Source organism: Myxocyprinus asiaticus, chromosome 8 (genome assembly GCF_019703515.2).
Source record: "Myxocyprinus asiaticus isolate MX2 ecotype Aquarium Trade chromosome 8, UBuf_Myxa_2, whole genome shotgun sequence".
NCBI lineage: Eukaryota > Metazoa > Chordata > Actinopteri > Cypriniformes > Catostomidae > Myxocyprinus > Myxocyprinus asiaticus.
Window position 1 is genome coordinate 45,003,666 of NC_059351.1, and position 24,131 is coordinate 45,027,796.

At 40.5% G+C, this 24,131-nt stretch overlaps 1 protein-coding gene across 5 annotated transcripts; it reads right to left on the bottom strand.

Moving 5' to 3' along the window:
• Positions 1–501: 501 nt before the first annotated feature.
• rcbtb1 (regulator of chromosome condensation (RCC1) and BTB (POZ) domain containing protein 1) lies at positions 502–23,086 on the bottom strand. 5 transcript variants are annotated; one of them, XM_051705678.1, is made up of 13 exons: positions 22,950–23,086; positions 22,444–22,540; positions 21,961–22,096; positions 21,653–21,803; positions 20,066–20,232; positions 13,159–13,317; positions 12,809–12,916; positions 9,388–9,530; positions 7,946–8,139; positions 6,177–6,303; positions 5,862–6,013; positions 5,333–5,463; positions 502–1,830 (listed from the first exon to the last, which is right to left on the bottom strand). In XM_051705678.1, the coding sequence occupies exons 3-13, from the start codon at positions 22,084–22,086 to the stop codon at positions 1,690–1,692; spliced, it is 1,599 nt and encodes a 532-aa protein (XP_051561638.1). In that variant the 5' UTR covers positions 22,087–22,096; positions 22,444–22,540; positions 22,950–23,086; the 3' UTR covers positions 502–1,689. The 5 variants fall into 5 exon arrangements, 4 of the variants coding, with proteins under 4 accessions (XP_051561638.1, XP_051561637.1, XP_051561635.1 ...); XM_051705677.1 differs by lacking the exon at positions 22,444–22,540; XM_051705675.1 differs by lacking the exon at positions 22,444–22,540 and having other exon boundaries at positions 7,946–8,136; positions 21,961–22,146; positions 22,950–23,083.
• Between the last annotated feature and the right edge of the window lie 1,045 nt (positions 23,087–24,131).

Sequence of the window (24,131 nt, forward strand, 5' to 3'; positions counted from 1 at the left end):
ATATCCACTTTCACATTCTTGTTTTTTTTTTTTTACGATTTGCATTCTTCGTGCAGTGACATTTACTAGTCGGGTCTGGTCAAAGGTGGAGATTTATAGTGAAAAAAGGACTTAAATATTTATGTTTCTTACCCACACCTTTCATATAGCTTCCGAAGACATGTATACAATACCTTTCATTAATAAGCTAGTTTGTTCTCATTCCAGAAAGCATTTCATTGGACAATTTCTCAGCATCTATGTGATGTCACAAATTTCCCATGGTAGCTGTAAGAGACAGACAGCAAATTTTAAATGTGCTTTCATTTTATAATTTTACATTTTATTTTGTCAACAGACTTGAATGCAACATTTAATTTTGATTTCATGGGGTCTTTAACAAACATTACTTTCTATTATGCTTAAAAGAGGAACAATAAATTCAAAGATTATAATACCACAATTAGGAAATATACTGACATATTGCCATACATGTAAAACAAATATTGCAACAAATTCTAATGCAACAAATGAGAAAATCTTTATTCATCTTTTACAGATAAAGTTATATAACTTACAAGAGAAACTGTAACACACTTGATGTGCACAGATACATTTACAAAACTATTGCAAAAAACTGTACAGTATGTACAAACGACAAATTGAACAAACAAAAAAGTTGGTTTATATGTAAGAGAAAAGCAACCTAAAAGGCATTATATATTATAAAATGAAATCGAAATGTTTCAAACTTATTAAAAAAGTGCCATATGTCCTTACACACCACTGCAAAGATTCTTTAAAACCCTCAAATGATCCTATATGAGCTCCTTTAAAGGCTTTTACTGTTCTAAGAGTGCAACTATATATATTACTTTTTATTTTAGCAAAACTTAAACATCAGACTGAGTGCAACTGTCAGTTCTTGTAGATGCTGCTTCAAAACTCCAGAGCTACATCAACTCTTCACCAAAGTAATACCAAACAGTGGTCGAAAGCTTCTTATTACGATAAAAAAAACAAAAATGCCTAGATATCAAGACTAACATCAAGCAAAAAACTCTACATGTAATAACATTTACATAAAAGCTAGTGAGGCTGCAATAAGGGGGAAGTATCAATAAACTGTTCTGACTCTAGTCCAAATTAATTTACCAATCCCAGCCACACAGCACACTATTTTTTATAAAGAGCAACTTCTAACACACTGCAGCACATCAAGATCTTAATAGTGACAATTCAATACGTATGTGGGAAAAAGAGAAAATATTATATATATATATATACACACACATACTCTTTGTCTTCAATTTAGTGGTGCATGTCTTAGTAAGTTATTAGCAAATTCTCATCCCCCTCCCACTTTATTATGTAAACATCACTCCTGTCAGAAGCACTAGGAATTGTTATTAGCATTGGGCAGTTTCTATTTTCTAAAAAGACTTGAATATGAATGTCCCTTGTCTGATTAACCATCTCTAATAACAGATGAATTTGCAACCATTTCCTTTTTTTGCATTGCTTTATGCCCAACAAGGCCCTAAACACACCCCTAACCCTAGAACCCAATACTGTGTGTATAATGGTAAATAATCTGGTGTAACTGCGCCCTCTGGCTATGGCAATGACCGCAAGCAGTAACAGATGGGTTACTTCCATGGCTAATACAGTTTGAGTGTGTATTTCTGGTGGCAATCTGAGGCATCAGAGTTAGTTTTTGAAAGCTCCACAACGGCTGGCTCTGCAGATGAACTCCTTTAGCATGTTTCCATCTATCTGCCAGAACGCAGCTGTCTGCGTGACCTCAGTCAAGTGGTTGACACAGAATTTAAAACAGAATTCCTCAAGATCCTTCACATGAAAGAGAGCACAAACGATTAATTGTGAGTGAGAAATAATCATTAACTTCATTCATATTATCCATGCTTATCTCATAATGTCATCTCATTTTATCAATCTCATAATTAAATGTGCACTCATTTAATTATTATTAAATGCAGTGTAATGTTTATGTTGCACTGGCCGATATGACAATTGTATTTTACTTATTCTGACCCCTTGTGGTTTGGATGCAGAATCATGCAAAACCAGAAGTTTTTAGATATCGATAACATTGTAGAAATACCCTATTCTCAGTCAGCCATGATTTATTTCCATTTCCACTATTCATGAACGAATAAAGTCCAATAGCAGGGCGGTTACCGAGATAAAGCGAGTAGTGTTCAGCTGATCAAGTGCAACCCGATCCATGTACAATAAATCAGTTTTTATTAGGCTACTGATAAGAAAGAAGTGTTTGTGAGGCATGTTCATTTGTTTTAAAACACATTTTTCAAAAGTAGTATTCATTTAATGTCTAAAACTTCATTAATGAGTGTACCTTTTTTATTTTTATTTTTTTATGTAAGCTAAAAGCATTGATAATATATATATATATATATATATATATATATATATATATATATATAGGAAGTTTACACACACTTAGGTTGAAGTCATAAAAAAATAAATTGTAACCACTCCACAGATTTCATATTAGCAAACTATAGTTTTGGCAAGTCGTTTGGACATCTACTTTGTGCATGACATGAGTAATGTTTCCAACAATTGTTTACAGACAGATTGTTTCACTTTTAACTTGACTATATCATAAATCAAGTGGGTCAAAAATTTACATACACTAAGTTAACTGTACTTTTAAGCAGCTTGGAAAATTCCAGAAAATGATGTCAAGCCTTTAGACAATTAGCTTCTGATAAGAGGTATACTGAATTGGTGTACCTGTGGATGTATTTTAAGGCCTACCTTCAAACTCAGTGCCTCTTTGCTTGACATCATGGGAAAATCAAAAGAAGTCAGCCAAGACGTCAGAAAAAAAATTTGTGGACCTTCACAAGTCTGGTTCATCCTTGCGAGCAATTTCCAAACGCCTGAAGGTACCACATTCATCTGTACAAACAATAGTACTCAAGTATAAACACCATAGGACCACGCAGCCATCATACCACTCAGGAAAGAGACACATTCTATCTTCTAGAGATGAATGTAGTTTGATGCAAAAAGTGCAAATCAATCCCAGAACAACAGCAAAGGACCCTATGAAGGTACTGGAAGAAACAGGTAGACAGGTATCTATATCCACAGTAAAACGAGTCCTATATCGACATAACCTGAAAGGCTGCTCAGCAAGGAAGAAGCCACTGCTCCAAAACCGCCATAAAAAAGCCAGACTACAGTTTGCAAGTGCACATGGGGACAAAGATATTACTTTTTGGAGAAATGTCCTCTGGTATGATGAAACAAAAATTGAACTGTTTGGCCATAATGACTGTCGTTACGTTTGGAGGAAAAAGGGTGAGGCTTGCAAGCCGAAGAACACCAACCCAACCACGAAGAATGGGGGTGGAAGTATCATATTGTGGGGGTGCTTTTCTGCTGGAGGGACTGGTGAACTTCACAAAATAGATGGTATCACAAGGAAGGAAAATTATGTGGATATATTGAAGCAACCTGTCAAGACATCAGCCAGGAAGTTAAAGCTTGGTCCCCAAGCATACCTCCAAAGTTGTGGCAAAATGGCTTAAGGACAACAAAGTCAAGATATTGGAGTGGCCATCACAAAGCCCTGACCTCAATCCGATAGAAAATTTGTGGGCAGAACTGAAAAAGCGTGTGCGAGCAAGGAGGCCAACAAACCTGACTCAGTTACACCAGTTCTGTCTGGAGGAATGGGCCAAAATTCCAGCAACTTATTGTGAGAAGCTTGTGGAAGGCTACCCAAAACATTTGACCCAAGTTAAACAATTTAAAGGCAATGCTACCAAATACAACAAAGTGTATGTAAACTTCTGACCCACTGGGAATATGATGATGTGATGATCCTAACTGACCTAAGACAGGGAATATTTTCTATGATTAAATATCAGGAATTGTGAAAAACTGAGTTTAAATGTATTTGGCTTAGGTGTATGTAAACTTCTGACATACTGTATATACACCGATCAGCCACAACATTAAAACCACCTGCCTAATATTGTGTAGGCCCCCCTCGTTCTACCAAAACAGCACCAACCCGTATATCAGAATAGCATTCTGAGATTATATACTTCTCACCACAATTGTACAGAGCGGTTATCTGAGTTACCGTAGACTCTGTCAGTTCGAACCAGTCTGGCCATTCTCCGTTGACCTCTCTCATCAACAAGGCATTTCCGTCCACAGAACTGCCACTCACTGGATGTTTTTTTTGTTTTTGGCACCATTCGGAGTAAATAAGAGAGACTGTTGTGTGTGATAATCCCAAAAGATAAGCATTTACAGAAATACTCAAACCAGCCCGTCTGGCACCAACAATCATCCATGCAATTATCTAATCAGCCAATCGTGTGGCAGCAGTACATAAAATCATGCAGATACAGGTCAGGAGCTTCAGTTAATGTTCACATCAACCATCAGAATGGGGGAAAAATGTGATCTCAGTGATTTGGACTGTGGCATGATTGTTGGTGTCAGACGGGCTGGTTTGAGTATTTCTGTAACTGCTGATCTCCTGGGACAGTCTCTAGAATTTACTCAGAATGGTGCCAAAAACAAAAACATCCAGTTAGGGGCAGTCTGTGGATGGAAATGCCTTGTTGATGAGAGAGGTCAACTGAGAATGGCCACACTGGTTTGAACTGACAAAGTCTACGGTGACTCAGATAACTGCTCTGTACAATTATGGTGAGAAGTATATCGTCTCAGGGGGACCTACACAATATTAGGCAGGTGGTTTTAATGTTGTTTGTTTGGTGTTTATTGCCATATCAGCTACAATGGCTATTTCAGGTTTTAATGATGTGGTTGATCGGTGTATATACAGTTGAAGTCAGAAGTTTACACACACTTTAGCCAAATACATTTAAACTCAGTTTTTCACAATTCCTGATATTTTTTTTCAAATTGTAATAGTAATTTTTCACGTTATTAATGTCCTGACTACACATTGTGATCAGTTGAATGCCACTTTGGTGAATAAAAGTACCAATTTCTTTCCATAAGAGCAAAATCTGTACATTATTCCAAACTTTTGGCCGCCAGTGTATGTATGTATATGTGTGTGTGTGTGTGTGTGTGTGTGTGTGATATATATATATATATATATATATATATCATATGTATTATATTATAAATATATAACGACAACAAAATAAATAAATAAAAAGCTATAGGAATGTGTTTTTTTTTTAAATTATTTTTAGTAAAAAAACAAATAAAAAAAAAGAAAGAATTCAGATAGACAGGAGTTGCTTATCCTTATTATCCTTTGCTAAGCACTCTGGTAAGCTAGGCCTCCAGGGTGGTTTTGTGTTACCTCAGCATCATATCTGATGGCAGCAGACAGCAAAGAGAAAGCGTTCTCCACCATGATGCCTCTCTTTATAATATGCTGACACAACTTCTTTAGTCTGTTTTCACAGTACGAGGTTGCCAGATCCAGCAGTCCTGTGAGACATTACCAGATCCATTAGGTTTTTTTTTTAAATCAGTGCATAACAAATGTCCATAATTAAGGGTGAAGTATATAATTTCTGAGCTTCTAGTGGCACCAGAATTGGAAAAATAATTCATGTTTCTAGACAAGTTTTAAACACCCCCATTGTTTGAGCCAATGATATGTCTGGCCCAGTCAGGCTGCCTTAAGATTTAAATTACGTTTGGTGCCGGTAGTAGAGCAGAAACTATACACTTTACCTTTAACTATCATAAAAGAAAAGAAAGCATCAATATAACAAGTGTAAAAGTGTTGTTTTTTTTTTGTTTTTTTTACTCAAATGAGTTTGCTGGGTGTTTTGAAAGAGCTGCTCCAGAGTAAACCAAGCCTCAAATGGAGCAGAACCCACCGATAGCATCCTCAGGAGGAAGATCCACACTATCAGTGTAGAGGAACTCTAGGAAAGAGCGGTACACCGGATAAGAGAACTGGTCGATCTCAATCACTTCTTTCAAATCTTCATTCCAGTGAGACTGGAACATTGATCTGAAGTGCTCACACCTGAGATCAACAGGCATAATTTGGGTACAAGTGGAGAAACATATAATGAAAGCAGCATTAACTAAAAGAGTATTTGATTGAGTGAGGTCATTAATCATGTAACTGAAACAGCATTTACATCTAAAAGTGATAAAACCATAGACAAAATGCGTTGAGTCATCACCTTATTTTGAGAACCGCCTTGTGGACATGGATGTATTTGCCGTCTATGCTGAATTTGAGGTCTGAGGTCTCTGGATTGTCAAACTCTTTTTTAAGGGACTCGGCTACAGTCAGGAAATCATCATGCTCTGATAACAAATACAATACAGTTATGTAACAGCAGCAAGAGTAGGAGAGGTGTGTCCTGTACTGTATTCAAAGGTCTGTTCAGGTCAATCTCAAGAAACCTGTCAAAAAGATGTATGGGTCAAATATTTATATTAATATTATGCATAGAGAATCGTAACTTTTTTGTTTTGTGACATTAATTTTCATGATGGCAAGCATATTCTCACACCCCATTCTCATTACTGTAAAGCAAAAAATAAATTTAAATGACTTATTCATTAAACTGTATAGTATTTATACATCACATTGGTATGTGTTGTGCTGCTTTTAATATATGGTGATTTAAATAATAAAAAATAAAAAAAATCTTTATTTTTTTTAAATACAGCATTACAGTAAGAATCTAATGAGAATAATCATTTAGAATAATGGCAATTACGAAAAACTCTAAAGTTAAATGTCCGGTCACATTAAGGTAATTTTGGGGAAAATGTGGTTAATTGTCATGAAAATAATTTTACAATACAAAAAACTTTATGGTACGCAAACAGTCTTCATTGTCTTAATGCAAAATATGATATCTTATTTCTTTTCTTTTGATTTTGAGGAGAAATGGACTTGGACATGTTTTAGTGAGATTCACCTGTTCAGTAAAACATTGTTTTCTGCAAAGTTTTAACAGCAGGATGAAATCACAATCATCACAACAAAACAGCTAAACTGAATTAAAGGAATGTTCCAGGTTCAATACAAGTTAAGCTCAATCAACAGCATTTGTGACAATGTTGTTTACCAAAATTATTTTTTGACCCATTCTTAATTTTTATATATATATATATATACATATATAAAAAAAAAATTACAAAGAGCAAAAATCACGGTAACAGTGAGGCACTTACAATGGAAGTGAATGGGGCCAGTCCATAAACCTTAAAATACTCAGTGTTTCAAAAGTATAGCCACAAGATGTAATTATAATATGTGTGTAGGACAGTTCAAACGGAAAGGAGGCAGCGAGAACCGGCTTAACAATATAAATAATACTTTAATGATTAACTTAAACAAAAAGACAAACACAAACACATGCTGGGCAGCTGCCCGTAATGCTCTCTCTCCCAAACCGCCGTCTCCGGTCGCCTTTATCCCTCTCAGGCTTGATCAGCCTGATTAGGGGCCGGGGGTGCAGAATCACGGCCCGGCCCCGCCCTCCGCCCTGCCACAATATGTTAACATGATTTTAGTATGATAAAATCACTTACTAACCTTTCCTGTGTAAAGATATAGCCAATATTACAACTTCGTTGACATGACGGCATAACGGCGGTAAAACCAGGTAATCTGGTAAATGCCGTAATGGTGTTAACTCCCTGATTTTATCACACTAAAATCATGTTAACATGTGCAATGTTTACTTCTTGTGGCTATGCTTTTTAAACAGTGGGTATTTTAATGTTTATGTGCTGGCATCCTTCACTTCCATTGCAAGTGCCTCACTGTTATCGTGATTTTTGCTTTCTTTTTTTCTAAAGAAAAGGAGGGATGCATCAAAATTAATATTTGTGGTAATCAACACTATGCCACAAATACTGTCGATTGAGCTTAAAACTTGTATTGCACCTAAAACATTCCTCAGAACACTGTTAGTTGATAACACAAACTCACCCATGGAGAGTAGCCGCCACATCACAGAGGGCGTGGCAAAGCAGGCGAAGACGTCGTCCGTGCTTGTGAAGTGCGTGAGGTGTGGCAGCACAATGGGCTGTCCGCGACACTGCCCCCACATGTACACCTGACCACTCTGTGTCTTTGCCGCAGACGTGTGTGTGGAATGACAGGCGGCAATCTCCACAATCCTACTGGAGCGAGGAGCAGGTGGAGCCAAAAGATTTGGAAGGAATGGAGGAGGCCAAGGAGGACAGCATGGACATAAGGAAGGATACATGCAGGAGAGGGCACAAAAAAGGGGAAGAGGCAGGGGGTTCATTAGTATGAAGAGCAAAGGCCTAAATACAGTTTCTTATATGAGTCTTAGACTTTTGATTTTTGGCAGAAATGAAAACCAGGCTGAGGGATACAGTCTGCACTGTTTAAAGGTCCTAGATCACATTTAATTTCTAAAACGCATGTTTTAGTCTACTGAAAAGTTTTTGGAAATATGTTTTTTAAATGTTACATCAGCTGAATGATCAGCCCCATTTTAAACAAAAGTACAAGCCATTGAAGAAACTGTACTTCTATTTCTCACAGCCTCATTTTGTTCCCATCAAACATTAAATATTGCACTGAATAAATTCTGAATAGGTTCTTTTCTCCTAACATTAGTGGTTCCAGGGTTGTTAGTTCATTTATGCATGCTGAACTTGAAACCAAAGTGCATAACAGCACAGATAACTGCAGTGACTCAACAGGGAGGATACCACTGAGCTAGTCCTTACTTATACACACTCAAAACAGGATGACTTACAGGAAACTCCCACCAGACCAACAGGAAATTTCTCTAGGATGATCAACAATGGCACTGACACAGTGCATACGTCAACATCATGCATCTATACCAACAAGAGCTCTGTAGTAAACTGTGAAGACTTTTTCTAGTCTGCTGACTGCCTAGACAGCATTTTAAAGAAATATTACATGTTCAATGCAAGTTAAACTCAGTCAACAGCATTTGTAGCATAATATTGATTTCAACAACAAAAAAATGGTTGACTCATAGCTTGTTTATAAAAAAAATTACAAAAAGAAGCAAATATCAGAAATGTATGGACAGGCCCCCTTCACTTCCATTGTAAATGCATTACAGTAATCGTGATTTTTGGGGGTTTTTATACAGGAGGGACGAGACAAAAATATTTTTTGTGGTAATAAATATTGTACCACAAATGCTGTACTTTGGGCTTAACTTGTATTAAACACAGAACATTCTTTCAAGGCATCAAAGGTGTGTTCTCAGCAAAAAGGCTGTTCAAAACAGTGGGTAACAAAATTATGCTTTTTTTAAAAGCACAGTTTGGTCAAATTCTAAGGCAAAATCAGTCACTGAGTGAGTAAGAAAGACACAAAGCAACCGATAAAGAAAAAAAGATTTTACCAAACCCCCTCACCTTTCATTCTCAGTCATGACCTGAACAGGGCTGAGCTGATTGCTCTTGTTGCCGGTGCCCAGCTGGCCATAAGCATTGGCCCCCCATGCATACAGCAGTCCCTCATCGGTCAATGCCAGTGAATGAGCATAACCTGAGGCAATCTGGAGCCCAGAAACATTACACATCAAGTTTAATGTCAAGAGCAAAATGTGAAAACTATGGATCACAAAATCGATTAATTTTATTAATATTCTGAACCAAGCCCTATTTTTCGCTGAATTCACTTCAACATGATGTCAAACCTTCCGTTTTTGTGAGGAAATCCCTGACAACAAATATAATGTAGATATACAACACACTTCCCCTGTTTTTCACACTGAACACAAGCCTTTATCGCAGCATTTCATCTGGAAAGAGTGCTACCTGTATGTCAAAGGTGGTACTATTCTACATATACAGCAAACCTTTAATTTTTTTTTTTTATTTGATCCCCTTTTCTCCCCAATTTGGCATGCCCAATTCCCACTACTTACTAGGTCCTCGTGGTGGCATGGTTACTCACCTCAATCCGGGTGGCAGAGGACAAGTCTCAGTTGCCTCCGCTTCTGAGACAGTCAATCCGTGCATCTTATCAAGTGGCTAACTGTGCACGACACCGTGGAGACTCACAGCATGTGGAGGCTCATGCTATTCTCCGCGATCCACGCACAACTTATCACATGCCCCATTGAGAGCGAGAACCACTAATCGTGACCACAAGGAGGTTACCCCATGTGACTCTACCCTCCCTAGCAACTGGGCCAATTTGGTTGCTTAGGAGACCTGGCTGGAGTCACTCAGCACACCCTGGATTCGAACCCGCGACTCCAGGGGTGGTAGTCAGCGTCAATACTCGCTGAGCTACCTAGGAGTGAACAAAGGGGGGCCTGGGTAGCTCAGCGAGTAAAGACACTTACTGCCACCCCTGGAGTCGCGAGTTCGAATCCAGGGTGTGCTGAGTGACTCCAGCCAGGTCTTGCTAGGGAGGGTAGAGTCACATGGGGTAACCTCTTCGTGGTCGCCATAATGTGGTTCTCGCTCTCGGTGGGGCACGTGGTGGGTTGTGCGTGGATGCCGTGGAGAATATCGTGAAGCCTCCACACGCGTTATGTCTATGCAGTAACGCGCTCAACAAGCCACGTGATCAGATGTGTGGATTGACTGTCTCAGACGTGGAGGTAACTGAGATTCATCCTCCGCCACCTGGATTGAGGTGAGTCACTACGCCACCACGAGGACTTAGAGCGCATTGGGAATTGGGCATTCCAAACTGGGGAGAAAATAAAAAAAATATATATATATTTGAGTGAACAAAACTCATAATTGGAATACTAACACATTGTTCGCAACAAATATACAGAGAATCAAGGCTTATATCATAAAAGATTTTTATTTACGAACTAGACAGGTGAAGCCTGCCAAGACAAACTTTGAGGTTGACTTGAAAAAGCCTTAGCACTGAAAGATTTTTGAAGGTTTTACAGGCCCAACAGTTCAACAAACAGACAGAAAGAATGATAGATAGAAAGACAGTGAATGAAAGAAACAGAGTGAAAGAGCAACAGAAAGAAACAGAGCGAAAAAGAAATAAACAGCGAAAAAAGAAACCGAGCAAAAGAAAGAAAGAGCCAAACAAAAGAGAGCGAAAGAAATGGGACGGACAGACAGATTTGAAAGGTTTGACAGTTGGACTTTGAAATCAAAAACATTCTTTGGCCTGTTTGAACATTCTATCAATGTGAGTCTATGGGACTTTTGATCCTCCGTTACAGGAAAATTGTAAGTTAGATCAGTTAGAAAAGTCAAACCAACCCGAGTCAGAACAGTCTGAAGGTCTGAGCCAAATTTGGTGGAAGGAGGAGATACAATTGGACATATTGGTCTTGGTTTAGGGATTTTTGAAAAACCCTAAACAGCTTAAAGTGTACAACAGTATGTTGGCATTTAGTAATGCCCTTGCAACCACCTAGCAACACCCTAGTAACCCCAAAAAACCACCCATTGCATAAATACACTGGTTTTGCTGTTTCGGAAGGAAATTGGTACTTTAATTCACCAAACTGGCATTCAACTGATCACAATAGACTGGCATGTATTAAGGTCAATATTAGGTCAAAAATGGCCAAAAAGAAACAGCTTTCTCTACAAACTCGTCAGTTAATCATTGTTTTGAGGAATGAAGGTCATACAATGCTTGAAATGGCCAAAAAACTTAAGATTTCATACAAAGGTGTACACTACAGTCTTCAAAGACAAAGGACAATGGGCTCTAACAAGGACAGAAAGAGATGTGGAAGGCCAGATGTACAACTAAACAAGAGGATAAGCACATCAGAGTCTCTAGTTTGAGAAATAGACGCCTCACATGTCCTCAGCTGACAGCTTCATTGAATTCTACCCGCTCAACACCAGTTTCATGAACAACAGTAAAGAGAAGACTCAGGAGTGCAGGCCTTATGGGAAGAATTGCAAAGAAAAAGCTTTTGAAACAGAAAAACAAAAAGAAAAGGTTAGAGTGGGCAAAGAAACAGACACTGGACAACAGATAATTGGAAAAGAGTGTTATGGATCTTAACCCCATTGAGCTTTTGTGGGATCAGCTAGACTGTAAGGTGCATGAGAAGTGCCCGACAAGACAGCCACAGGAAGTGTGGGGTGAAATGTCACCGGAGTATCTGGACAAACTGACAGCTAGAATGCCAAGGATCTGCAAAGCTGTCATTGCTGCACGTGGAGGAATCTTTGATGAGAACTCTTTGAAGTAGTTTAAGAAGTTCTGAACATTTTTCTTCAAATTGTAATAGTAATTTTTCACGTAACTAATGTCCTGACTATATTGTATATGACTGACACATTGTGATCAGTTGAATGCCACTTTGATGAATAAAAGTACCAATTTCTTTCCATAAGAGCAAAATGTACTTTTGTTTTTTACTTATTATTAATTGTTGTGGAGAATCCAAAGGCATTTTGAACACATACAAAATTAAGATTGGTTTAGCAAAAATTACCCAATCATAATAGGAGTGTTAAAGCAACAAAGTGATGTTTTGTTCCCACTTATTGTAGGTCATTTTTTGTTAAAATCTGTATGGTCTTATGAGTTGTAATTTAAAAGTGAATGATCGAAGTGCGTTTCACTGTCATTCGGGTATGCGAACTTTTCTCAAGAGACTGACCAAAATTTGCATCATGTCCTGGGTGAACTGTTTTGGTTCATGTATTTTGCTTTGATGCATCATTCTTGAAGGTAATAGGCCTTCTTTTTTTGTTTTAAAATCTTATTTCTCTTTTACGGTCACTTTTACAGCTCATTAAATTATCATAATTGACCATTATTATGGTCGTTCTGCATGCACAGCAAGTTACATTCTGTCACAGGGGATTGTCCAGGACTTACCTGCAGCACACAGAGACCTTGCAGTGCGATCAAACGACAAGCTGCCAACTGATTCCCATTGTTGCCCAAGCCCAGCTGTCCGTTTCCATTGTAACCCCACCCATAAACCTGAAACACATGCATATTTTACCACTAAAAATCATGCAAACAGTTACAGTGAGAAATACAGGAGGACACAAATGTCACACTGGCAACAACTGTTAAAGAACTACAGAATACACTAAATAGACATTTAAAGTGCAGTGCAAGTCAGTACATCAACAAAAGGACCGTTTGTAAATAAAACCTTAAGCAGCAAGTTGGGTTTTTCAATAAACAGGAAGATATTAATGGTTGATGTCATCCGTTACCTCACCATTATCTGCCACAGCCATGGAGGAGGTCTGTCCACAAGCTATACTGACCATCACTTTGTTTTGGAGGCAGTTGGACACTTTGCGGGGCGTCGGCTGGTTGGCAGTGGACCCTGAACCCACCTGACCACAGTTGTTGTAGCCCCATGCAAACACCTAAGACGATCCACAATTAGGAACCATATAAGGCTGAAGTTAATAGGATGGACAAAGTATGCATTTGGGACATTCAATTAAGCTTAAGGGATAGTTCTTCCAAAAATCCCCTCAAGCTTTCAAACCTGTATGATTTTCTTTCCTCCATGGATCACAAAAGGTGATGTTAGGCAGAATTTTAGCCTCAGTCAACATTCAATTTCATTGTATGGGGGGAAAAAAATGCAATAAACGTGTATATGACGGACCTATACAAAATACATCTGCATTATAGCATCATGCATTGCAAGCGATCTTAAGGATTTCATGAGGCTAAATATAAAATATCAGCCAAAACACACCCTAGACTCAGGTTGATCTTGTTCACAAAATGAGAACAAAAGCCCTCAAAGCTTAGCAAACAAGATCACATGCTCCTCATTACAGCTAACACAAAAGCTAACTCCATTCACTAGAGGGATGGGGAGAGAGAGGAGGATTTTTTCAAACCTAAATCCACCTAATGCCCTTTAAAATGCAACCGTCTCAGTTCCGTACGTAACCTCGGTTCCCTGAGACAAAGGGAACAAGACCTTGCGTTGATTAATGCATATGGGGAGTGCCTTCTAACATGACCTAATTGAAACCTCTCTACAATAACACTAATATTGGCTATGGTGTTTGAGCCCCGCTTGTTTTGGCGTGAAGCTGTCCGCTATAAAAGCATGTGCACAAACACCATTACCTCAAGAACTCCGAGTATTGTAGTACGGCTAGAGTTCGCAATGTCTTGTTCCCTCCATCTCAGGGGACCGAGGTTAAGTACGCAACGACACCTTCCCTTACGACTCAGTACACTTGACATGGTGTTAATTAACGCATATGGGAACAGAATCCCATCACGCCACACTACTCGACATAACCTCCCAGAAAGGAAACATGATGCCGCAGTCTCGTGGTTCGGCGACCGACATGAGTATGCCGCAGTGAGTGACCCTCGTGTTGGGCCAGGAGGGGAGCACTCAGAATGAATATATGAACTATAGTCATATAGTATGTATTAACTCCTTCACAAACCCAGTCGGGAAGAGAGTTTATTTATAATGTATGTGCTTATGACTTATGGTAAATTACCATGGCCTGAATGCAGGCGGTTGTTTAAAAAGATGGGGAGCTCATCCTTAAAGGGAGGAGCATATGTATATATATTTGCCCAATAAAACAGCAAGCGCTCTAAACAGAGAGGACTTGTGAAGAGAGAGACGTTACGTCTAGGTTGTGTTTTGAGAAGACCATCCTGCTGCAAAACATATGTGTTTTAAGGACACACCATTCATCCATGCCCATGAGGAGGCCATGCCTCTAGTTGAGTGTGCTTTAACACCAATTGGGCAAGTCTTACCCTGCAACTCATAAGCCAGGGAAATTGCATCAACAATCCAGTGAGAAAGGCTTTGCTTGGAGATGGACATTCCTTTCTTGCGTCCTCCATAGCATACAAAGAGCTGATCAGACAGTCTGAACTGGCGGGTATGCTCAACGTATGCGTGTAGCGCCCGCACAGGGCATAACAAATCCGAATTAAATGGAGGAGGGAAGAAGGCCTGAAGGTGAACCACTTGCACTCTGAAGGGTGTGGTTAGGACCTTAGGCACATAGCCTTTTCTGGGTTTGACAGCGGCTTTTGAAAGACCAAGGCCAAACTCCAGACATGAATTGTCAATTGATAGTGCATGCAGGTCACCGACTCTTTTACTGAGGCCAGAGCCAGCGGTAGTGCGGTATTAACGGTGAGCATGCGCAATTCAAAATCCAAAGACTCGAAGGCCCTGTGAGAGCTTTTAGGACTAAAGTTAAGTCTCAAGTCGGGACTATAGATGGCCGAGGTGGGTTTGATCATCTTGCTCCTCTAAGGAACTTTATGATTAAATCATGCACACCTATAGTGGTGCCGACTTCATGTGCGTCATACGCAAATATAGTCTCCACATACACTTTGAGCGTTGACGGAGTGAGTCCTGCGTCTAATCGCTCTTGAAGAAATATGAGAATTTAATGTATGGGCAATTTACTGGGTCTTTGCCATGTGAGAGACACCAATCAATGAACACATTCCATTTTAGCGTGTAGAGCCGTCTCGTGGACAGTGCTCTGGCCTGTAAAATGGTGTTCATGACAGAATGCGTCAGTTCTGGTGCCACACATGCAGGTTCTACAGCTTGGGCTGGGTATACCAGATTGTGCCTTGCGCCTGAGAGAGGAGATCCCTCCTCAGCGGTATTTCCCATGGCGAGCGGTACAGCATCTCTATCATTTCCGGAAACCATGGCTGGTTGGGCTATTTCGGTGCAGCCAATAGAATCGTTTCCTTGTCCTCTCGGACTTTGCATTTGACAGTGAATCAGGCACATCGGGGGAAACGCATATTTGCGTTTCGCCAGCCATTTGTGAGCCATTGTGTCCGCTCTCAGTGGGGCTTGGGACTTCGAGTACCAGAGGGGATAGTGGATGTTCCCCACTGAGGCAAATAGATCAATTTCTGCTTTGCCGAATGTTTCCCAAATCCTCAATACAGTTTGAGGATGAAGTCTCCATTCGCCCGCTATCACCCCTTGACGTGACAATAGGTCCGCACCTTAATTCAGGCAGATGGGACATATTTTGCTCTCAGGGAAAGGAGATGATGCTCGCTCCATAGGTGGAGGTGACACATCAGTCTCAACAGTGGCAGTGAATGAATTCCGCTTTGGCGGTTTATATATGCCACAACTGTCATGTTGTCTGAGCGAACCAGGACATGACAGTTTGCTATTTCTGACTGAAAAGTCTTTAAGGCTAGGAATACAGCCAATAGCTCTAGGCGGTTGATGTGCCATGCTTTCTTCGCACCTGTCCAGGTGCTGAAAGTCACGCGTCCATCGTACACTGCCCCCCAACCTGTGTTGAAAGCATCCAGTCACCACTTTCCGCCTGACAATCTGCCCCAGCACGACACCTCGTTGGTAAAAGTCAGGAGCTGTCCAAGTGCTAAAGCAGCTATACAGTGGCAGGATATAGTGATGTGCATGCGCCCATGGCGCCAAGCATATCGTGGCACATGGCGCTTGAGCCAGAACTGAAGAGGTCTCATGTATAAGAGACCTAATGGAATGACGGTGGATGCCGCCACCATAAACCCCAATGCTTTTTGAAAAAGCTTCAGTGGAAGTGTTCTCCCCAGTTTGAACTGAGACTGACACTGTAGAATGGCCTGAATGCGCTCGGTCCTGCAGTGTGCATGCCCGCTCGCGGAGTCGAGGCGGACTCCCAAAAAGGAGATTTGTTGGCTGGGGGAGGAGCGTGCACTTCGCTCAGTTCACATTGAGACCCAAGCTGTTTAGATGTTGAAGCAGTAAGTCTCTGTGCTGGCATAACAGAGCCTCTGACTGTGCCAGTAACAGCCAATCGTAGAGGTAGTTGCGCATGCTGCTCAGTTTCAGAGGGGCGAGGACCGCATCGATGCACTTTGTGAATGTGTGAGAAGCCAGAGACAGTCTGAAGGGCAGGACTTTGAATTCATACACTGTTTCCTCGAATGCGAATCTCAAAAACATCCTGTGATGTCATAAAATTTGGATATAAAGTACGCATCCTTCAGATCTATCAATGCAAACCAATCATGTGGACATACATAAGATCCGTGTGGCGAGCAGGGTGGGGCCGAGCGGTGTCTGGGCAGAGCGAGGGCAGGAAGATAATGGTGAATGAGGTCCACCTGTGTCCACACAGGTCTCGCGTTCCAGTGAGGGGCGGCGGGAGTATTTGAGGAGAGGAGACAGCGGCAGACGAGAGAGAGACGCACAGAGCTGACTGTGTATGTGTCAATGTGTCAGTGTGAAGCGACTGCTGAAAAGCAAGCCTTGTGTATATTGTTTTGTATTGCTGAAAAGCAGTGTGTTATGTGTGACACTGAAAGTGTAGTACCGTTGTGTGTAATTAAAGTCTTAAGTGGATTGTCAAGCCAGTCCCAGCTTCCTCCTTTGCCATCATTGAACTGTTACAATCTGTTTCTGAGTAATCATTTTGAACGGGTGCCTTGTGAGTGCACGATTCAAATGTCTCAGATCCAGGATTGGCCGAAGCACGCCGTCTTTCTTTGGGACAAGAAAATAACGGCTGTAAAACCCTTTTTGGGCTTGACAGTTTGGCACAACCTCTAGCGCGCTCTTCACGAGGACATTGTGTCTTCGTACGAAACCGTGGAAGACAGAACGGCACTGAAACGGGGTGGCTGGAATGAAAACTGGATCGTATAACCATGTTCAATCGTTTTTTGCACCCATTCTGAAATACCCGTTAGAGCTCACCACGCGTTCACATAACGGGACAGAGGGCAATTTGGTTTGCTCACTGTGTGATATAATGCGTCGCTCACCATAGGGAAGTGGTTGTGCATAATGTGTGGGCTTTGAAGAGGAAAAGGGCTCTTTATTGAGAATGTGTGAGCATCTCGTGCATTTGCAACGAGTGCTGAATTCTTTTTTGCATTTATTGCATTTTTTTGAGTGCAAGACACATAAACAACATTTTGAATAATATTGTGAACAACAATATTCCTTTCCTGACAAACAGCAGTGGGGAGCAGTGTTTTGTATTTCCGCTTCAAAGGGTTGTACCCGTCAGGAGCTGCGCGGGGGGGTTTCTCCCGTCGGCGCGGGCGTGCGCTGATACGGCTGCTTCCGTTTGGGCCATGGCTTGCATGGCCTCACCGCTAGCTCTACGGCAGTGCTAAGGCAGCAGGTATGGGGCTTTTAGTCGATCGAGGGTGAACCGGCTGTACTCTGCGCTAAGTCTATAGCGGTGCAGAGCTCCTTGAATGTCTCTGGATCGAAGCCTTGCTTGTCCATTTGCTTGAGGAGCTTGGCTTGAAATACCTGGAGCACCACCATTGTGTGGAGTGCTGATCCAGCTTGTCCTGTCACCGAGTAAGCTTTTCCAGCCAGTGCGGACGTTTGTCGACACGGCTTGGAAGGATGTATGGGGCGTGATTTCCACACCCTGTTACTCGCTGGGCAGAGGTGTGCCACTACCACCTCCTCCACAAGAGGTAGTTGGGCATAACCGTTCTCTTCCCCATGATCCACATTAGAGAGGATGGTGTCACTGCGCACGCATCTCGTGCAGATTGAGGAGCTCGCAGGGCATGTGCCAACACAAGGTCCACCTCAAATTCATCCTGCTCGAACTCGTGGCCCCACCGTGCATCCTCGTGTGAATCCTCGGGTATCAAAGAAGAGGCAGGTGGGAGGGCGCGTGAGGCTGAATCATCCCTCAGAAAGAGGGATATTCATGAGGGAAGCATCTTGAGACTCATGCCCTCACAGTGACTCTGCATGGGTGCGGCCCAGACAGTAAATGCAGCTCTCATGAACACGTAAGCGACTCTTTTAGATGTATATATATATATTTATATTCACACAATATACAATACACAATTGCTTTGTAAGGATACACAACACCTGCAGAAACACTGCGAGGAATCAGGATGCTGAGGCCCGTTCACCAGCGAAGTGTCAAGCTGCAAGGCGGAATGATGTTCACCGGAGCACTGCAGGGGAGTTGAGAGTCTTCTCGTTGAAGATTCCGCCCGCTGACTCGTGTACATCGACGGCGAAGGGTAGAGGGCTTCTAGACAAGAGATGATCGCTGTCTTGAAGGAAGAAATTCTGAGGAAATGGTGTCTGTGCACCTGCTTTTATAGTGGACAGCTTCGCGCCAAAACAGGCGGGGCTCAAACCCCATAGCCAATATTAGAATATTGGCATTATTGTAGAGAGGTTTTAACTAGGTTGTGTAAGAAGGCACTCCCCATATGCGTTAATCAATGCAATGTCAAGTGTACTGAGTCGTAAGGGAACTACATATTTAACTGGTGGGGTCTTTCTTGAGAGATTGATAAAAGGGAAATTGTTGTATGCAAATAAACAGGAAGGATTTGGCTTGGATTAAAGGATTAGCATGTGACAGGGAGCACCGTTAACACTGAACCTTCTATAATGTAAAACAGTCTGAGTAGCCGTTGTCATCAGATTTGCAGTATGTCATCATTTTAACTTCAATAAAGGGACATGTCTTTGCTTAGTTATGCTGATCTTCTGGGCTTCTTATCGATGGGCATATGAAGTGTCTTAAAAGAATAGTGCACCAAAATATTAATATTCTATCTTCATGAAGTGATACAAATCAACCAGAAAAAGAAGAATTACAAGCTGTACAGAAAATTTAAAATAACCCAATGTGAGAAAAGCAGCTGAATCATCTGTTTTTTAAGTTCAATAAAGCATGCCTACACTTCTAAAGGCCAAAGTATACTTCTACTGTCCGCGTTGCTGATCGGAACACGCACAGCATGCATGACGCAAATTTTGTCATCAGCTCAGTCTGCGTGGACTGTCCACGTGCAGGTCAGAGTTTCTCGACACATGTACAGTCTTTGTTTGTGCACATTATCGACACATTCGCCTGCTGTTGACTGCACCAAAAGAGCATCACAGAGCAGTCGTAGTGCGCACTCTTATATGCTCGCGGTCAAAAGAGCATACTTTGAAATGTAACGCGGTCCGCCGGGCACGATCCAATATGGAACGTGTAACAACGAAGTATGCCCGGGCCTTAATAACTGTGTAACTCTGTATATACTCTATAAAAACTGTATGGTGTTTTTAAACCTTCCCTTTGTCTGCAAAAATCTATCTAAGTGAAGGATTATTGAAAAATTTCCAAACCTCACCTCACCCTCATGGGTCAGCGCTAAAGAGTGGTGAGACCCACAGGCCACCTCAGTCACTCTCTTGTTCTGCAGGTTAGCAGACACCAGGGTGGGTGACACACCTTGATTGGTAGTCCCATTTCCCAACTGACTGTACCCATTATGTCCCCAAGCATACAACTCCCCCTCTGAGGAAATAAGAGACTTGAGTTAAGAGAACTGCAAATAAACACAAAGATCTATGCATTTAAAAATAACTCATAACGTATCCAAAGTTATGTCACCTCAAATAAGCATTCAACAAAAGCATATGATTGAGGGGCCTGGGTATCTCAGCGAGTAAAGACGCTGACTACCACCCCTGGAGTCGCGAGTTCGAATCCAGGGCGTGCTGAGTGACTCCAGCCAGGTCTCCTAAGCAGCCAAATTGGCCTGGTTGCTAGGGAGGGTAGAGTCACATTGGGTAACCTCCTCGTGGTCACTATAATGTGGTTCTTGCTCTCAGTGGGGCATGTGGTGAGTTGTGCGTGGATGCCGCGGAGAATAGTGTGAAGCCTCCACACGCGCTATGTTTCCGCGGTAACACACTCAACAAGCCACGTGATAGGATTGACTGTCTCAGACGCAGAGGCAACTGAGATTCGTCCTCCACCACCTGGATTGAGGCAAGTCACCATGCCACCACGAGGACTTAAGAGCGCATTGGGAATTGGGCATTCCAAACTGGGGAGAAAATATAAAAAAAAAATATATATAATTTTTTTTAAAAAAAGCATATGATTTGATATGTGGACTCATGTGATTACCTCATAATCTTTCACTGCTTGAGTTACTGGTCAACCCTCAGCATACCAAAGGTTAGCCACTAAATGCTTCAGTTATAACAGTGTCCACCCACTTTTTCAGCCATCTTGGTCCCAGAGGTATTCTTCCTATTCAAGTTTTCCATAGGGATTTCATACAATCCTTCATGAACGAGTTCTATGCCGTGAACCAAACTACCAGTAAAAGCTCCGAAGTGAATCACAATATTACAAACTCTGATTTTAATCAAAAAAGTATTTGAAAATCAAACAAAAAGACAAAGTTACAAGTCTGTTTACTCAGCAACTTTCATTAGGGGAAGAACAACAATCCCATGAAGCATTGTGAATTATGCAATCGAATTAAAAATGGTCGAAAAATATAAAACTTGTATTTAAAGTTATTGATAAGTATTAGAGACTATACAAAATATTCAGATATATACAAACATAAGTAGTTTAAGAGTGTAGGGAGACCGACTCAATTGCGTCATGGGAGTGGGCGGTTGCAGCCGGGTTCTTTTGGTGCACTTTGTTGACCGTGATTCTCTGATTAGTGGATCTTTCTTTGCTGGATCAAGGTTGGTGTAGTTCTTGACCAGAAATCACGTTGAAATAACATGGACTGATGGCTTTAACAGAAGCATGTAGCATTGATTAACAACCTAAGAGCTCACGCTAAGTCTGTCTTTAAAGGTTTGTAATTTATTGTTAAAAATCAATTCGCATATGGAGAAAATGAATGGGATTTTAACTTCAGGAACCAGACTGTTGACTCTGTAGACAGATTTAAGCTTGTACTCACCTTCTGTGGCTAGCAGAACATGAGGCCCACTGCCATAGCTCAAACTGACCACCTTCTTCCCACTCAGACAGTCCAGTTTTTTAGGGATAATGGTGCTCTGACTGTCTCCAGTGCCCAGACAGTTACTGCAGTTCAAGCCTAACACATACACCTGTGTAGGGGCACACAAATACATTTTAAAAAATATTGTTTTTCTTCATTTTTTTCTTCTAAGATAACTACCAGCGTGCATCTACTAAAACAGCTCAAACATAGCAAACTCACACCCACAAAACACACACATAAGAAGGCTACTGTCAGCTGCTTACTTCATCATCATGGGTGATGTAGATGGCCTCATTAGCAGATGCTCCAAAGATGCATGCCTGTCTTATGGAGACGAGCTCCTGTCCACTCAAAAGAGTGAAGAGAGGCCACTTAGTGACATCCACCATGGCAATACTCCTAATGTGGGGAGGGGGCATGGTTTGAGAAGAGAGCTGGTGCCTTTGAAACTGAACATGTATAATGTCATAAAATATGTAATGTCAGAGATGCTTGGCTCTTGGGAGCTAATAGAACATATTTGACTTGTCATTTAGTTGCCAGCACCCCAGCTTGACTTTTAAAAGAATGCTCATTCAACATGTTGGTAATATTTGATGCATTGTACTCAACCATGTTCAAACCATTTTCTGTCTCTTTATTCACATTATCTTTGGGTAGCTGAAAAATAACTATGTTCAACCCTTTTTTCTAAGCAATTTTGCAGGGACAACCGCCCTGGATCGAGCCGAGTTTAATTGCCTTACCAAGGATGACAAGTGATCTCTGCACAACTTCAGGTCAGGGGTCACACCAACCTGGGCTTGATCTTCACCCACTACACTACCAACATCCCACTTCTCACTGCAAAAACGATGAGTAACTTAGCTCACAGTTGCAGCTCACACAGTTTAAAGAAGCACAAAAGTCACTGAAACACCAGAGTTCAGTTCTTTATAACGCAACAATTGTCACCATATTTGTCTATCATTAGCATCAACTTTCACTGCATCTCATGTAAGCAGTTTATCCCTGTGTCACTTTTAGAAACCTGATCAGGGATCAGTCACAATAGCATAGCAACAGGCATTAAACCAAAGGCACTTTGTAATGCGAATGTGAAAGAAAACACTGATTTTAAACGTATTTTCTAGCAGGCACACGCGTTACTGTAAGCTCAGTTAGCCTGACAGCTAAAGCATCACTACTTCATGGACTTAAACATCAATATATCTGACAGAGTTTTCATCAAGACAACGCCAAAAATACCTACCTAGTGACTACAGGATTTTAAGACAAAATATTAAGCATTGATGTTTCTCTCCAGTGTTCTCAGACTGAGTATATGGGAAAGCGCGTTCACGTCAGCGAGAAAATAAACGCGCTGGTTTCCTGATCACTATTTGCTACGGTTGTTACGGCTAAATGAACGTCTTCTCAATGGACCAATCGCAGACTAGGGATGAGTAGCTCCTACTTTCCGGATTGGCTAGTACGAGAAGGCGGGAGGTCCAGGAGGCGGGACTTGTCGTAAAAAAAAAAAATAAAAAATAAAAAAATAAAAAAAAAATTACTTGAGGAAACAGTTTGTTTCTCAGTTTGCCTCAGTTTGTTCCTGGGAGGCACCAGATTCCCTAACCCCATCCTAATCCTAAACATATGGAACCTGTAAGGCTGAGTAACCTCCCAGGGACAAACTGAAGCACCTTTCTCCCATCGCGCCTGAAAACAACCCACATGTTTTGTCTTTTTTCTTCATTCATTTGATTTTCTTTTATTCACCTTACTCCTTACCTTTGTGACACAGTAAATGTGTACATAATTGTTAATGTTGTTTTCTTTTGTTTGTTGTATTGAACATTTATATTGAAATAATTGCTTCATTATAAAAATTTTCATGTCATATATATATATATATATATATATATATATATATATATATATATATATATATAAATTTTATTTAATGTATTTATTTTTATTTAATTAATCATTGTATCTTTTTTCATATGGTTATTATATATTTTTTTATTATTATTTGTATTTTTTGTTCCACTATATAGTAATTATATTAGTTTGTTAAATAAGAAAATATTTCTTTGTCCTCTAAAAACTTCTAATAACAACTTATGATATGTATAATTTTTACTATTGATCATAATAATAATAAAAAATTATTATAACAATAAATAATAATGATTCTGTATTATTTATTTATTTTACCATTAATTAGTAGTACCACATGAAAAAATATATATCTGTATACTACTGGTAATGAAGTAGGCTAGGCTATAATTTTGTTAAAACACAGAGATGAAAAAAAAGCTTAGAAATACTAATGTTAATAAAACAGTATTTATAGCACGTAATTAAACAAGAATGATAATTGGGTAATTTGGCTAGTAATGATTTTATAAATTCATGGAAATCATAATTTCCCATTATTTCCATGTTA